The sequence below is a fragment of the Ruditapes philippinarum genome, unplaced genomic scaffold, assembly GCF_026571515.1.
Source record: "Ruditapes philippinarum isolate M1 unplaced genomic scaffold, ASM2657151v2 ctg598_1_1_1_1, whole genome shotgun sequence".
Taxonomy (NCBI): Eukaryota; Metazoa; Mollusca; class Bivalvia; order Venerida; family Veneridae; genus Ruditapes; species Ruditapes philippinarum.
In genome coordinates, this window is record NW_026859523.1 from 489,776 (window position 1) to 507,938 (window position 18,163).

General features: G+C 32.0%; 2 protein-coding genes across 2 annotated transcripts; both read right to left on the reverse strand.

The window, feature by feature from the left end:
• Nucleotides 1-5,297: 5,297 nt before the first annotated feature.
• Nucleotides 5,298-10,915, reverse strand: LOC132756829 (peroxidasin homolog pxn-1-like). The gene is made up of 5 exons (XM_060747970.1): nucleotides 10,856-10,915; nucleotides 9,765-9,889; nucleotides 7,001-7,076; nucleotides 6,242-6,353; nucleotides 5,298-5,503 (listed from the first exon to the last, which is right to left on the reverse strand). Exons 1-5 carry the CDS (start codon nucleotides 10,901-10,903, stop codon nucleotides 5,298-5,300), a joined length of 567 nt encoding a protein of 188 aa, XP_060603953.1. The 5' UTR covers nucleotides 10,904-10,915.
• A 2,543-nt stretch (nucleotides 10,916-13,458) lies between these two features.
• LOC132756830 (uncharacterized) lies at nucleotides 13,459-17,559 on the reverse strand. Its single transcript, XM_060747971.1, has 3 exons — nucleotides 17,418-17,559; nucleotides 14,096-14,196; nucleotides 13,459-13,859 (listed from the first exon to the last, which is right to left on the reverse strand). The coding sequence occupies exons 1-3, from the start codon at nucleotides 17,557-17,559 to the stop codon at nucleotides 13,710-13,712; spliced, it is 393 nt and encodes a 130-aa protein (XP_060603954.1). The 3' UTR covers nucleotides 13,459-13,709.
• Nucleotides 17,560-18,163: the final 604 nt, after the last annotated feature.

Below are 18,163 nucleotides of genomic sequence, written 5' to 3' on the forward strand. Positions count from 1 at the left end.
TTTATTTTTCTTTTCCGACATTTTGTCGGATCTTGTAATGAAAACAGTTAAAATATTTGCTATCTGCCCTAGATGTTTTCTCGAAAATTCTTACTGGCCTTTCAAAGTACAAAAATTGGTATAGGGTCGCAATGTATTTACCACTAGGGGTCAAAAAGTCATGTAAAAATGGGTCTGAGAGTCAAGGGGTCTAGGATTCATCTTAGTATCCTAAGGGGTCGAGAAGTCAAGATGTCTAAGTGTCTTACTTGCGTAGAGAGAAATAGAATCTTAAAAGAAAATTTCAAAACGGCAAAATAGAAATGCTCGGTTTGATTGAGCCTGTTCATTTTGCCCCCCCCCCGCCTCTCCCCCACCTATCTTCCTCAAGTTCTTTTCCCTACACCCCTTTACTTTTTGTAGGCTTATCTTTAATTAACTTGTTGGTTTCATATTCTGAATTTTATTTAAATTAATACCCTGTGCCCTGTCCTGTTTTTGTTTGGTATCTTGCTGGGCCTCACGTCGGTAGTTCTGTGTTGCTGGGTCGTGTTTGTCATACTTCGAATCAATTGAAACAAGAAAATCAACACATGTAATAATGTTCTGAAAGAAACCTTAACAGATGGAACAATATAAAATTCAAATTCTTTTAATTATTTAAAAAAACTTTAAAAAATTGGAAATGAAAACACGTCATAAAACTGAAAGATTTTAAACCGTCTCCCAAACCCATAGTTTGCCTTTTTTAAAAAAATTTTTAGCAACCTTTTTCTTTTCGGCCTCCCCATTCCAACGTTTAAGATACTTTAAGTATTTTATTACCCAAATTTTCTGCCCAAAAGAAAAATTTTTTTATTTTTTGACCAAAAAAAAATAATAAAACCTTTTAAGTTTTGTGAATACTTTTATAACAAACTGCCCGGGCTTTTTGGAAAGGGAAAAAAAAAAAATCATGGGCTAGCCCCAAAAAAAATTTAACCAAAACTTTTGCTCTTGGGCCCCAAAAACAATAAATACAAATGTTTTATCTAATGAGCTGTTATGAAGGTTAAATTAAGCTTGAAAACAGACTACTTATTAACAGTAACACTTTCTGCTGATTCTCTTTGGGGTCATTAAAAACTTGTGTTAATTTATAAGTATAGAATTTATGTGAAATTAATATGAACAAGAGCTGTCACAGAATGTAACAAATGCCCCCGAATGATTATAGTTATAAGCCACCTATAACATGTTAAGTGTGGTTAGAAAAATTGACAAAGTCGTAACCTAACAGTGACCTTTAAAGTTAGACAAAAAAAACCTGGGTCTTGTTCACAACACATTGTCCATCTATGGTGACTTTATATTTTTAAATAACAATTTAAACTTTCATGTATATGGAAGTTACAGAGCGGGCACAACAACCACCATTTATGTGTATATAACATAAATATTGAAGAAGTTTAAACCCCAGTGAGGACATTGAACTAAGGCCTAGGAACACGGGTCTTTCAGGCAACACATTATACATTCATGATAGTTTCATATGTAAAACAAAAAATATAATCCTTTAATGCATATCAGTTTCAGAGCAGACACGACAATCTCTGTCTATATGATTATTAACATCAAAATTGACAGAGTTTGAACCCCACAGTAACCTTGACCTTAGTCGTAGAAATCCCCAGTCTTGTTTGCAAAACACCATACATCTATGGTTAATTCATATGTGGAAGACAAACTAAAATCCTTTCATGCATACCCAAATTTCAGAACGGATATTACCACCACCTTCTATATTTATATAACATAAAAATTTAAAATGACAAAGTTTGAAGACCAGAGTGACCTTAACCTTAGTCAAAGAAACCGAGGTTTTGTTCGCGACACAGCATACATCTATGGTTATTTCATATATGAAAAGAAATTAAAATTCTTTCATGCATACTGAAGTGTCAGAGCGGACATGACCACCACCATCTATATTTTTATGATATAAAAAATGACAAAGTTTGAACCTCCAAAGTGACATTGAACTTGGTGGTAGAAACCCGAGTCTTGTTTGCCACACACCATACATCTATGGTTATTTAATATGTGAAAGAAAAATTACAACCATTCCATGCAAACTGAAGTTTCAGAGCAAACATTACCACCACCTTCTATATAAATATAACATAAAAATGACAAAGTTTTAACTCCAACAATGATCTTGACCTTAGTCGAAGGAATCCCGACTCTTGTTTGCCACACACTATACATCTATGGATATTTCATATATGAAAGAGAAATTATAAAATCCTGTCATGCATACTGAAGTTTCAGAGCGTACACGACTACCACCATTTATATTATACAATATATAAAATGACATAGTTTGAACCTCCACAGTGACTCTGACCTGTGGCAGAAACCCGAGTCTTATTTGCGACACACCATACATCTATGGTTATTTCATGTATGAAAGAAAAATTTAAATTTTTTCATGCATACTGAAGTTTCAGAGCGTACACGACCACCACCATCTATATTATATAATATATAAAATGACATAGTTTGAACCTCCACAGTGACTCTGACCTGTGGCAGAAACCCGAGTCTTATTTGCGACACACCATACATCTATGGTTATTTCATGTATGAAAGAAAAATTTAAATTTTTTCATGCATACTAAAGTTTTAGAGCGGACACGACAACCACCTTTTATTTTTATATAACATAAAAAATGACAAAGTTTGAACCCCCACAGTGACTTTGATTTTAGTTCTAGCTATATATAGGAACCCGAGTTTTGTCCGCGACACACCAAACATCTTTGATTATTTCATATACTTATAAAAAAAATAAAATCATTTCATGCATATTGAAGTTTCAGAGCGGACACGACAACCACTGTCTATATGTATAAAATGGGACGGACGGACTGAGAGACTGACTGACTGAATGACAGACAGACAGACGGACGGTTCGATTTTATATGCCACCCTTCGGAAGCATAAAAAAGTGGTGTCTGATGAAAAATCTTTATCCAGTCAATATTAGAAATTAAATTATTAAATTTCATCAAGTCGATTACATGGTATAATACGTAAAACAATTATTCTTTTTTAAATGATATCAAGCTTAATATCAGAAACCGACTCATATTTTTTTATTTATGACTGTTTGTTTATTATACCTGTACAGTATATTCTCAGTACATTGCATTTACTGTATCAAGTACACTAGGCATGTGCATATTTAACGCTGCAGAAGTGTATTGATTTGTATAACCTTTTAAAAATTTATGAGTTCTTGACGCGGGGTTAAAGAAAACTGCCGATTTGTTCTTGATTTTTTTTTATGAAACTAAAAATTAAACTTAATTATTTATACTTGGGGAAATAGTTTCTTCCGTAAGCAGCATAGACTTTAATTACGAAAAGTTACATCAAATTTTGATTATTTCTTGATATCTGATGCTATTTTCAAATCTAGCGTGTATTGAGGGAAAGATAAAAATCAAATCCAGGTCAAATAAGTGCCATAACAACAGCTGAAAAATCGAAAACTTTCTTTACCCTGGTAATTTTCTCAGATTTGGTTTGACTAAAAGCACGATTTTATTATGTGTACGGTCCAATACCGTTAAGACAATCATATAAAATATCCTTCTGTTTTTAATAAAATGGTGATACAGCATTACAAAATATAAGGAACGCAAAAGTTATTATTCAACTAGTCAGATGTTTAAATCGCATAAATAGTTGTGTCAGTTATGTATGTTATTCATAAGTGCATGAACTCGAAATTCCTTACGTTGGGAGGAGAGAAACTGACATTCACACTTTTGGATTTAAAGTGGCTATCCCATGGTACTTTTAGACTTATAGACACATTAAAGTTGATGAATAAGAATTAAGGCCTTCAAAGAAAGTTTACAACTTCTACTACAATATCCACATAAACCTTTGTGTAAGCACTGAGGGACAGTCAGTGACGTGCGTATTACAACACTTGTAATCGAACATTTTTACAGGAATATTGAATAAGCGGCTAAGCGATTGGTCAGAAACTTATAACACTAAAAGTGATGCGCAATTCGGCTTACGCACAGGTCGTTCAAAAAGTGATGCTGTATTTGTTTTAAATGCTATTTTACACAAAGTTTTAAATGAAAATAGTCGTTTGTATTGCTGTATGGATGATATGAAAAGAGCATGTGTTAGATTTCAGCTAAATGGCATATGGCTGAAGTTGTATTAATAAAGCATTGATAGAAAGCTTTTATAAATAGTAAAGAATATGTATTAACATACGTAAGTTGTGTTAAAAGTTGTGTAATTCATATTCGGAATCCAACGAATGTGATGTAGGCCTAAAATAAGGAGAGTTATGTCCCCTTTGATGTTCTCTTTACATATTGATTTCCTTGAACTATTTTTGGGTCTAGAAGTGAAAACTTTGAAGACGAAAATTATTGTTTTTAGAAAAAAGGCCCTATTACACATGATGAATGGTTTGCAAGCTATTTGACGCGTTTGTTAAAGCTACTCTCAATTTTGGGCATATCAATCAAGTTCAATCTTGTTTTTTTAAAGAAAGAGAAATAGATACTTTTAAAACTGGCACCAACTGTCACAGGGATGCGAAACATTGGATATATACAAACATTATGAAACTTTATAAAGGTTTGAAAAATATTAACAGATTATCGCAATGTAAATTTACAAGCGTTCTGTCTAAGCTTAGACTATCATCGCACAAGTTAGCCATTGAAACCAATCGCTACGCTAGGAAAAGAGTAGAAAGAAATGTGCGATATTGTTTAATTTGTAGCAATAGCGATATTGAATACGAATATCATTTTGTCATGGTATAAAAGGTCAAGTGTAATGAAGTTTATAGAGCTTTTTTTGAAATGTGATAATTGTGTTACTGTTGTAAATCTTGCAAAATTCATATATAACACATTTAAGTTAAGAAAGTCATAAAATTGCAAACTTTTTAACTAGAAAATGTGAGTTGCCGATTTATCCTCCTTACAATATCTCTCTTTATTTTTGTGATAAAAATTTCAATTATTGTTAGAACTTTATTTGATCACTTCACAAATATATGTTAATTTATATATATGTAAAATAGATGGCAAAAAAACTGTAATGTTTATCATAAAATTGTCTGTCTGTTAAATACAAGTGACGATTTCCAATTAATGACATGTCAAGATTAATATATTTGCTATTTAATTTTATACAAAATTGCAAATTAAATTTTTACTCATTTCATATTTCTTACAATCTATTAAAGATTGAACTAAACAATTCGAAAACATAGTAGATTATTACATGATTTATGTTTGCCCACGTATGGAAATACGTACTAACTTGATTAAAAAGGTAAAATGTAAAAATACCTTAATTCTATCATCCTTGTCATAATCAATGTAAACTCCATCTTTCTTCCATCGAACTTCTTTGGCCCGGTGGTCCACGCGGCATATAAGTAAAGCCATTTCGTTTATCTTTTTGCTCTCTGACTGAGGTCCAGGGAATATTCCTGTTCAATTTGAATATGTCAAACAATGCAAAAACAACCAAAAATTATTAAATTCGACTATCTTAACTTATAAACATCACAATTAGTCAAACAGATGATGTATTAGAGTGGGGGATAAGTACAGTGCATTATCTATCATATAAAACCACTACAAGGAATCTATAAGAAAAGAGACCATAATTGAAATCATATTGAATGAAACTTTTAACAGTCACTTAAAAGGGAAAAGAGACCTTAACGAACGCCCAAAACGACAAAACTACAAATGCAACAGGCTCAGTATGACGGAGTATGTATGTAGAAAATAGTGGAAAGTGCTACCGCAATCATCCCTTAAACCTGCCTAAATGTGCGTTTCAAACCTCCCAGTTGTGAAAGATGAGATTTTAGCTATTCGATAAAATGTATTATTCCACACCCAGTCGGCCAGTTAGATTTAATTATACTGCTGACTATTAACATACTTTTTATAAGGTATATAAAAATAAAGAGGCTAATTTCACAAACCTTAGTTTTCTATCTCTGTCATGGTGCAGTGTTAACACGCTAAATATGTTTTTATACACTTTGATAGTGTCTTTGCAATTGGAAAATTCTATTGTAAATTTAGATCACATTTGTTGCTGGTTGCTTATAAAACTACTGTTTATCTTTTCTTTGATAAATTTGCATTTATATTTTTTTTTCAATTTGTAATACATTAAATCATTTGTTGTGTTGCTAATGTTTTAAACTTACTGACGTTACAATCTTCTGCAATCCTATACTCAAACGTGTGTTCCGCTGTTCCACCAGAGGTTGTCGCAAAGCATGAATATTGTCCCACCAATGCGTCCGAAAAGTCATCAATCTTAAACATTAAAATAGTGAAGTTGAATATATATGATTTGGGAATCTGGACAAACCCGACTCATCTCCGGCTCATGCGGTCGATTCTCAGTACTATACACCAAATGCTACTACTGTATGTAGTTCAATTTTGATAAGGTATGTATAGAAATATTACTTTCTTAAGTAATTATCTTAATTTTCATCCCTGCGTGTACGACATCAAAAATGATTATTCCGTTATCCGAATATATGTAAAATCTGTCTTTCATTAGAAATAATTTACTGGGAAAATCAAGTTCTCCGGAACCAGTTTTTACCATTCAATATTAGTTAGGTTTGCAATGATGATTTTTCTGATTATTTTAGATAAAGGAGAATTACAAAGGAGGCTTAATTCTGACTCAATAGCAGTTAAAAAGAAAAACATTATCCTCTCTATTCCGTCAACAGTCAAAAAGAAGAGATAAGTATCTAATATAAGTATTTCGATATTTAGAATTTCATTAGCAGTAAATCTATATATAATATATACCCGAATGAGAAATGATAGGGTTTCAATCATTCTAAATATATTCATATTGATAAAATCGAAATAATTACCGTAACCTATCTGTAAACAAATTCTCACATAATTCGAAATAAAATGCTAGAAAATTCATAACGCACCTGTAGTACTCCACCTGGATGAGTTCCAAAGCCTGCTTTTTTACTGTACGGCTCTATCAATGTTCCTTTTAATGACCTAAAAATAAAACCTACTAAACAATTAACATATAGGTAGGACATTTTCTTTTCCCCTTAAACTATCAACATTAAAACGTCATGTTTATTTCAATTTTTACATTTACTAGTATACCTTATGTTATTTAAAAATAAACGCTAAATGCACCATTCTTTATGTATTTGTTTATTTTTTAAGTTACTTATTTAAGGGCAACTGGCCAATATTTCGAAACGTTATGAAACACTTTATTGTATGGGGAACTTATGGGCAAGTGTTCGGAAACGAATAGGCCACTTTTTCTATAGAAACCTTTGCCTACTACATAAAGAAAAATAAAACACATTTTTTTTTAATTTTATGATGGCCATGAAACAATTGAACAACATACCATGGAACAAATGAATACCATTACATGAAACACTTGACCAACATAGGAAATATGTGTACAACATTAGAAATACAGATAATCATAGTTTCACACATGCAAGTCATACATCGGCATGTGATTAATACTACCTTGATTGGCAGAACAACATTTTACATTACATGTCTCTAGTATTTAAGTACAACTGTCCATATACATGTTTGTACAATTGACTGACTTATTTGTTATTTTGATTATAACGTTTCGGCTTATTTGAAAGGTCGTGGTAAACACACACTCTAGATCCTTTCCTTGAGGCTAATGTAACTAAACCAAATAAACAGTAGCCCCCGCAATTTAAACTTTGAAATCGAGTTTGATTTTAAGTTAAGAATCTTATATGTTTTTGGGTCTTCATATTACTGTCAACAACAGTTCTATTCACACGAAAATATATGATGAGAGATGACTTTGATATTTTATAGATGATAATCCTCATTTACGTAGATGGAGAGGTACCCCATGCAACATCTGACGGGGTATATGTTTCTCAGTTTTATTAGTCTCAGTTTTTATTAGATTCGCTAGAGCTTGTAGCAACGTAAAAGATTTTAACGAGCGGAATATTTCCATTACTAGCAAGCTTCTTAAGCAATACATCACTATGATTATTAAGAAAATATTTTACAAAATTTTACAATCGTAGTTGAGATTTAATCTTAAGTTCACAAGTGATTTAAAAACACTTCTGCGACAAGGGATTAGCCAGCCAGATTTTTATGGCGATTTGATTTATAAACTTCGTTATATTTTGAATCATTGTAATTTTTCTTCTGTTTTTAATTAAATCATTAAACTTCTTTTTAAAGGAGGTTATGACCCTATTATTTTATGACATACTGCATGCTAAGTGTTAAACTCTTTTACAGTTGGACACTATGCTTTCCTCTTTTGATTACAGCTAACGGACCAAGTGGGAGACTCTATGATGGATAGTTTTTAAAGCCCTTTGGGATTAAACTGTCTTAATATTTGTTTTCTGTTTTGTTTCGCCGGGCCCTAGTAGGTGATTTCTTGTTGCTCTGTCTTCCTTTCAGAAATCGAGTTCTTTCGTTATCGTTTTTTGATTTACTTTTGCATGTATCTATATAATAATTTCTGTGTTTTACTTATTTTACCTTTTTCATGTAATCAAAATATCCAAACTGCCTTTGATAAAGACTTATACAATATACATATGTTGTTCCTTGCGACGCCAACGTATACAAAGTTTTGGACCATAACAATTTAAGGATTGAAGGAGTTCCATATATTTATACTGATGTAGTGTTGATTGGGAACCCGAAATTTCTATATCTCTGAGTAATTTGAAGGACTACGTCTACGGAATAATATTATTACTGTCTTACATTTATTGAGACCAATGCCGACATTACCACGAAAAAACCTCAGATCCCGTTTCAAAATTCCATTTTATTTAGTTCTCCCATTGTTTTCTCGTTTAAAGCACACGCATTATTTTACTTTTTACCATTCACCGCTTTTCATGAAATGACACTACTGTATCACATTATAGGTTCCATGATAACTGCCATCTGCGGATGTTTCTAAATTGAAAATTTCATAATTTTCGTGTTGAATTTTGCTAAGGCCGGTGCTAGAGTGCGTGGACGGTAATTTGAACTTTCCAGTATTGTTCATGAGTAGGCTCAATCAAACCAAGACTGCAACATTTTCAAGATTTCCGTGTTGGTCTTTCTTTAAAGATTCTGTTTTTCTCTATTCTATTTGATAAAGTTAAGATTGCGTAACAAGCTAACAACAGTGTTTGCAACATAAACGGATAATAACGTAATAATATCAGGGATATTTTTACATGCATTTACATCTATACCACTATCACATTGCTCCGAAGATAAGTAGATAGGTCGTTAATAAAATGAACAAAAATCAAAGGACTACTAATATCTCCCTGTCTTGTGCGTTTTACTATTTATATGATCTGATTTTATTGACCTGTCAATGATGAAAACATAATAGCACTTATTTAAATATTCGATCCCACTTCGGTTCTGTCCGTATAGTTTACGAGAATTATTATAAAGTATATAACTAATGTTTGCGTAACTCACACTAGCGTAATGTATATGTTCTCGTCACATCCGCGATAGTACAGTCGGTAAAGTGGTTACCTCATATATGAAAAAATCTGTGTTTCGATCCCTACTTTTGCCATGGGTTTTGGATGGTTTGTTCAAATCTTAGTCTCTTTTGGTCGTCCTTTTGATTCCTTATTTAGGTTTTAATAAACAACTAAAAAACTATAATGATTCTTCTCTTACCAATTATATTCTACCTGCACTCCATATGGAACTTCAACTTCACATTCTTCTACGTAACCTTGACCTCTCTTTATCGTTCGGTCTACGGGTGCACTAATGAATCTTATATTTTGCAGAAATTCACCCTTGCAAAATAAATATTGATTTAAACACACTTAAAAGGCATGTAAAAAATAAATAAACGAGTTTTGAATGATATGTAATCGTATAAAGTTTTACAAAAAGAAATGTTTGTCTTCGCCATATCTAATTGATTTAAGAAGTGAAATAAGTTCTTAATGTTTTCATTATTATCCAAATTTTAGTAACAACTTTAAAATTTTGTGTAAAGGAACTAAACTATTTAACGTTTGGTTAAGGAAATAAACTTAGAGAGAATAAACTTATAATTGGGGTCACTGAGTTAAACTGGATAAGGGGACATATTGCTTGAATAAAAACGTGTATTTGAACAAGAAAATGAGTATTTATATAGATTCGAACGTGGTTAGCTTGCACCAACTGGCTGCTGTACATTGAGCGAGCCTGCAACATTAGCAATTCTGCCATTTTGAAAAAGTCACAGAACAATTTTACCTGTTGAAATGGCGTCATATTTTGATAGTGATTATATATACAAATTTGAAGAGAAAAACTTAAGTCATAGTTGCTGAGAAAATGCACCTAAATAAAAAGGTTAACAATGGCAGAAAATGGTAATTAAAGAGGAAGGAAAAGTTTGCAAAAAACTAATTTTAGGTGTACATGCGTTCATTTATGAGAATAAACATGTATACCAAGTTTGAAATGAAAAGCGTTTGTAGTGTCTAAATGTATTGCCGTAAATAACAAGTTAACCAACGCCGATACCATCACCGAAGAGAGAGTAGTGACAATAACACCACTTTTCTTCGGAAAATGGAGATTAATAAGAAACAATTAGAATAGGGAACAAATACAGCACACGGTTACGGAATCAACAATTTTCAACGAAGTATATTTCAATGACAATGGTTAACATAAAAATTACGAAATGAAAATGGATTTGGGAAGAGCATCGTTGAGATCAAGCAAACTCTCATTCATCCATTTGAATACTGCATTTTTCTTACATCTCTTTGTGAGCAGTCATCCCCTTTGAAACCTTTAGGCAGTAACATTCTTCGTAAGAACGATTCATTGATACTTTTCCGCCATTATGGCATGTTTTATATCAAATTGTTCTCTCGAATACATTATGAATATCAAAAAATAGTCATATTTAAATAGTCATATTTAAACAAAAATGAACGTGAAATATTTCTCATGTCATTGTTATATTAACAATGTTTATTTGACAATGAATCTTATGTGCGTTGCAGAGATTAATTCAATTAATGTCAAAGTTGATTTTCATAAGCTTATAAATGCATTTCATAATCTTACTTCCTTTAAATTCTTGTCTACAGATTTCAAATAAAAGGAAAACAGCGTCTATAGTTAGTATTTGTTTTTTTTTAAATACACACATATTAAAAGGAAATATCATTTTCCACATAATTAATTTAAAGTTACATACTTTTCAGTGTTTTCCTGAATGCATTCCATTTTGTCTTTGCATATACATTCTAAAATAAATTATTCACTTGTTTAATTGGTTAACGAAAGAAGAACATTCCAAAAGCTTCATAAATGACAAGTTAATCGGTAAAATTGTTGAAGTGTAACTCTGTGTGAAATGTTTTAAAGATAGAACTTGAAATTATTTGAAATAACATAGAACAGAAAAGAATTTTTTTGTTACCCGTATCTGGTACAAATGAAATCTTTGCCTGAAAAGTCTTAAGGGATAATGATTCATCTGTTTTAAGTTCTAGGCGAAGTGAGTTGCCTCTTGTGACAAACGTTTGCTTATGTTTATATTTTCCACAAGATTGTCCGTTTAGAAAAGATGTTTCTGGAAAATATATGATATAAATTTTAGAATTATTCTTACGATTCAAAAAAGTTATTGTTGAGAGACTGTGTTAAAAATATTAGTATTAATTTATTCGTAAGTGCCTGCTACAAATTATGTAAATTTGCACGGAAACAGTTTTGGAACATAAGTACTTTTTTATTGATATTGCATTTAATCTGTTAAATAAAGTGAAAAATAAACGCTTAAATTGAAATACCTTCTCTGTCTCCTGTCAAAAGCAAAAGATTCACTGAATCAAAGATACAGTAATCTGAGTTTTCCATGTCGAAATAGTCGAATTCTATCTGTACAACATGACGAGGAAGATTATCATTACATACCGCGACAGCCAACTTTTTGTTGTTTTTGTATTTTGATTCTGTGCATAAGTTGATACCATTCTCTGTGTTGTTTACTTTGAACGAACCATCAATGTCTGAAAAAAGAATAAAAAATGATTATCATATTTTTTTGTGTTTGTTTGTTTCATTTTACGCCTTTTCCCAACAGTATTTCAGTCATATAGGCGGGTAGTTTTTTAACCATGCGTTCCCTTGAGAGATAACCAGTTACTGCTTACCTTCCTCCGTGCTGAACTACCAAAGTTCTCCCGGGGATCGAACCCCGCCGAGAGAGGTAATTTGGATTAAACCCTCGACCAAGGAGGCGGTCTTATCATAAAATATAATGCGCAATTGTAGAAAACGCTTAATAGGTTTTGCCATTAAGGCTTTTTCATTATGTCGTCTTTTACAGTTTCATATAGTGCCCATTAGGGGGTGTCCTTCATCTTAAATAATTGATTTCATTTTTTTATGTTTTATCAAAAGCAAGTACGCATTACCATCATTTCCGCTAACCGAAGAAGGGGTGTTGATGATATTAAGTTGTCCCTCTACAAACATGTATTCTATTTTAAAACGTTCGCCAAAATCAAGTTTCAGAGGATTCCTGTACTCAATAAACATTAAACTTGCAGGGAAAATGGAAAAAGTATTCCAAGATCATTTCACTCATATGTACCAAAAGGGTCTTTTTCTAAAAAAATAAATTTTGAAACCAACATACAAAAAAAGAAGTGACAAAATTTTTAACATTCTTAACATGTTTAATTATATCATACCAATTTAATTGCTAATTATGCTGAAAGAAATATAAATTTTTTATTTAAAATCTTTAGAAAACTTTTTGTTTACAGGAAAATGTTTCAAACAAAATGTATAAGGGGTCTAGATTATTCTTTGACTTGTGAAAGCTCTGTTAGTTTGAAGGTAAAAAATACCTCTTAAACTGGACTTAAACACATGTTTTTACATAACTGAAATTGAAATAATCTCTACTGTGATTGCCAGCGTGAAGTAAAAATACATATTGAGCGCTTCCACTAGCAATCATCACCAAGTTACCAAGAAACTATCAATAATCAAGAATTAATCTTCTCAAGATATATTGGATCACAAAAATTGGAAGCAATAACGGAATGAAGAAGTTTTGTTTTGTTTGTTTGTCTATCTTTTTGTGTGCAATCAGTATTGGGACTTGAAGTGATACAATGGAGAATAGGGAGAGAATTTCGGAATAAAATCTATTTAAATGCACAACCTTTAAGGAATATGCTCAATATAAAAATTTAATAAATGAGCGGCACAAACGGATTTATACTGTTCTTAGTATATTTTTTCTGTTATTATTATATTATTACGATAACACTTTTTATATGATTTACGAATGCACTTGATAATTTATTTAAATAATATTGAAAGTAATTCGGGACACAGATATGAAATTATAAAACAAATATTAATTTCGATTAGCAAATTTCCAGGCTGCAATAAGTTGACTCAAATGTCGAAACATACATCACTATACAGAGCTTCAGTGTCAGCTAATCTTTATATTCTGATCCATCAACAACAGAGTCTACAAAGCGGCTGAATAGATAAACTTACGAACAGATAGGAAAACGTTTAGATAAATCCTTACTAGTTGAATGTTTATTTATAAGTATTAAGACGGTTCCTGTTTTTTTAAATACACTTTACATTAAAGAATGATAGTATTTTACAAAACTTACGTGTACTGTGACCTTCATAAATAATTATACTTTCCTCCTCACAACTGGCTGAGCCAAAATCTAGCATTTTGAGTGTCAATGTTATATCATTTTGTTTTGGTGCCTGAAAAATCTTATTGTTAAAATCAAATTTTATACATGTTAATTTTAACTGTAGATAACATAGAATGTGATGATTCCAAAATATGTACATTTTCATTTTTGTTTTCTTGATTTTCTTGATTCTTGTTTTCTTACATTAGTAATTTTAAAAAAGATTCACAATGTACTAGGTTAAGGTAAAAGGGGTTAGTCTGCTCAAATTATTATTTCATTTTAAAAAAACTGTAATTATTACACCTGTATTCGGTAAAAACAGTTGTCTCCTGAAGTTTCTCTGTTCACTATTCTCGAATCCTCACCACCTAATATACTACCAATGCAAAAAGTGTCATCCAAGTCTGCAAATAGGAAAAAAAATATGTGTTAATACGAAAATTTTCATCTTATTAATTATTGTTTTTATAGACGTTTATACGACGTGGATAAAGTATTTTCTTGTGCATGCGCAACATGAGTAGGTGGAAAAGATAAATTCTACATAGAGATTTAGCAGACCTTTATTATAGTGTAACATTATCAAGACCAATACACATTCACCTACTCCTGATCATGTGTAACATTTATGATCCTTGCATGCTGAGTACCAAGTGATATAAAGTAAAGTCATATGATGGTTAAATATATGGTCAGGTAAAAAGCCGAAAGCGGCAGTTCGAGGATTAAAACGTTAAGCTTACAACAACTAGCTATCGTTTTATATATGACATGTGGAAATAAAATGATGTAGAAAGTTTTAATCACGAGCAAGTGTTATATTTAGTTTTAGAGAAGAACAAACAATTATGTCACATTAGACATTGTTGCGTTACTGGACGGAACAGATAATTTAATTCTATCTAATAACCTGTAATTCAGTCAAAGATAGGACAAAAAAGCGTCGTTGCAAGGGTTGCAATGAAAACATATTGACAATGTGAGTAATATTCATTTTCATTTAAATTCTCCCAAGCCACAACGTTGCGATTATCGGTCTGAAAATGTTTATTATATAGTCAGATTGAGTAATATTTAAATAAAAATATATTAGAAATTTATGTAACATTTGTTTTCTTGCTCTTTGAATAAGTGACTGTTCACAAAAATATGTAGAGGAAACACTTGCTTCGAAGATAAGTTCTGTCAATTTCAAAACATGTCATAATGCATACACATCTGTTAGTTTTCAGGTTCAATCAATTTAATCAGCAATTACAAGCATTGAATGGTAGCAGAATAACACATGTAATGCAGTTTATCATATGTAGGTACATGCTAGATTCTATCACTTAACATATTAAATTTTATGATACATAAACACCTAATACCACAATTACGGCTTTAATTACTTCACACAACCACGTCATGGTGCAAAAACACTCTAGTTTAATTGCAGTTAAGTGGTCTAAGTGTCCTACTTGTGTGTGATACTGTAAACTGGCTTTAAAATCAAGCAATCACGTGCCACTCTGACACTTACAATCCGCATATCAGAGGAAGCGAGAGTATCAATTATAAAGTATAATGTAATTAACGGGTAAGAAAATTTATATGTCCGACACCGTGCCTTTAAAAAAAGTCGAATGATACTCATTCCAACGAAGGCCTAATGTATGCGCTTTGGATCTATTCTTGTGGTTGTTCAAATAAATCTCACTTGATTTATTATTTTTGATATAAATCAACTCCCTTGGTTTTTATCCCCCGCCGAAAGGCGCCGGGGGATAAAGGAATTGTCTTCGTCCGTCCGTCCGACCTTCAGTCAGTCCGTCCGTCTGACATTTTTGTCCGGAACATATCTCAAAAAGTATTTGAGATATCAACTTGAAACTTCAAAGGTGGATAGATCATATTGAGGAGGAGTACAGTGCAGTGCAGTGCACAAGAATGATAACTCCACCCTGCATAATTTTTGAGTTATTGCCCTTTGTTACTTTCAAATTTAATTTTTGTCCAGAGCATAACTCAAAAGGCCTTTGAGATATCACTATAAAACTTCATAGGTGGATAGATCTCACTCGAGAAGTGTGCAGTGCACAATAATGATAACTCCACTTTTCATATTTTTTGTGTTATTGCCCTTTGATATTTTTCATACTTTATTTTTTACCTGAGTGGAGCATAACTCAAAAAGTCTTTGAGATGTCAACATGAACATTCATTAGGTGGATAGATCTTATTGAGAAGGAATGCTGTGTGCAAGAATGATAACTCTTCCCTTATTAATTTTGAGTTATTGCCCTGTTTTTTTTTCATACTTTTTGTCCAGAGCTTATCTCAAAAAGTATTTGAGGTATCAACTTGAAACTTCATAGGTGGATAGATCTCATTAAGTAGGAGTGCAGCACACACAAATGATAATTCTACCCTGCATAATTTTTCAGTTATTGCCCTTTCTTATTTTCAGCCATCAGTATTCATATAGGTTTCAATAGCTTTTATCACTCCAGCCAAAAGTTTTCATTGCCAAAAGACCTATTCAAATTGAATTACTCTGCTCTACTACATATATTTACTCCCAATGAGCAAACACATCCGGCTGGGGATGGCCATAATAACATGGCTCTTGTTCAAATATTACTTTCAATAGGTTATCTATGAAAGAAACTAATTGTTTACTTAAAACGCCGGGTCGAGATAAAGTTTATCCACATTTGTCACGGATCTTTTGCACTGCAAATGTACCCAATAAGATCTATATATCTACAAAGTTTATTGTTCATATATCTCATAGTGTCAGAGTTATGTTCCAGAAAAAGTTCAAAGTGTAACAAGATTTTTCTAAAAGGAGGGATCACTCAAAAACGGATCTAAATAGAGTTTTGATTTTTTGTCATTACACTCCGCCTCAATGCTCTCTACCACTGTGTGCTGTTTAAACAAATTATGTCAAAGGGTTTTCAGGTTATGCTAAGGATAACACTTTTCTAAAAGGAAAGATAATTCAAAAACAGGGCAAAATAGAGTTAAATGTATAATTCTTTGTCACTGCACTCCGCGTCAATGCCTTCTACCTCTGTGTGCAGTTTAAATAAATTGTGTCCAAGGGTTTTCAGGTTATACTCAGGACATTACCTCTAAAAGGGGAGATAATTCATACACGAAGAAAAATATAGTTCTTTGACACTGTACCCGGCCTCAATGTCAGTCTACCACTGTGTGCAGTTCAAATAAATTATGTCTAAGGGTGTTCAAGTTATGCTCCGGAAAAAGGCAAAATGGACGGACACACTATACGACAAATGGAACATACGGAAAACTCTGGCGTGGCCCCAGGTACACTATACTCCCTTCGGGGATAGCATAAAAACTTTTTGTTCATTGGACAACTGCATCAACAATATTAAAACATTCCATTGTTATAAATCAAGGGGGGTTAGATACCTTTCCAACACAGTAATACAACTAATTGGAATGAACATAAACAAGACATGTCTCAAAGACAGAGTTGTTTGAACTACTGTTTGAACAAATGCTAAGAAAACATTTAATATGGAAATATTATATAAAGTATTTTGAAAGAAAAAAATCCAGACTTTTTGATGCTGACATATATGAAATCAAAAAGAAATTAAATAATTACTTTTCACCGACTTGATTGTGAATTTGAAACCCTTATTTTCAGATGAATCATCAGACTTGAACTGTAGTTGTATTATGTTTCCAAATGTGATATATGTCAATGGATAAAAACCACACAGTGGTCTGCTTGTTGTTCCCCCCATCAACGCCCTTTTCTGTAATCTTCAACATAGTCCACCGAGCTAGAAAAAAATATAACAATTTAAATCAATTAAAGGCAACAATTACATCAATGTGAAAAGTATCTCACAACAAGTTGTGTGATAGTTAAGTGAATTTAGGTCCAAATGTGACGAAATTCAGACATTGAATATCTAAACATGGCGTTCAGTGTAGAAAAAAGGATGCTCGTTGAAAAAATGGAAATTCGTGCGATTGTTGTATGTAGCCAATTAACTGCCAATATACTACTTCAGCTAGAATAGGAAGCCCGTAAGATTAAACAAACGAAGATCATTTGGTCACAGGAAACTCGTGTTCAGCGGGTGCAAGCGTTTCAATGACGGCGAATATAATCACAGATGAAAAAATGCACTGGACGTTTCTTGTGCCAATAGCCGACCATTAAAGAAAGCATGCTGCCCGGCATGTTTCATGTATGCATTGAGTCTACTAATTCAAATTTGACAATAAATTTGAATATGTGAATGGTGTTTTATACAATATTTAATTTTATTTAAAGAGATGTTATTTCAATTAAAAAATTAATAAAATTAAGGTAATTATTATTTTTTTGATCTTGTATTT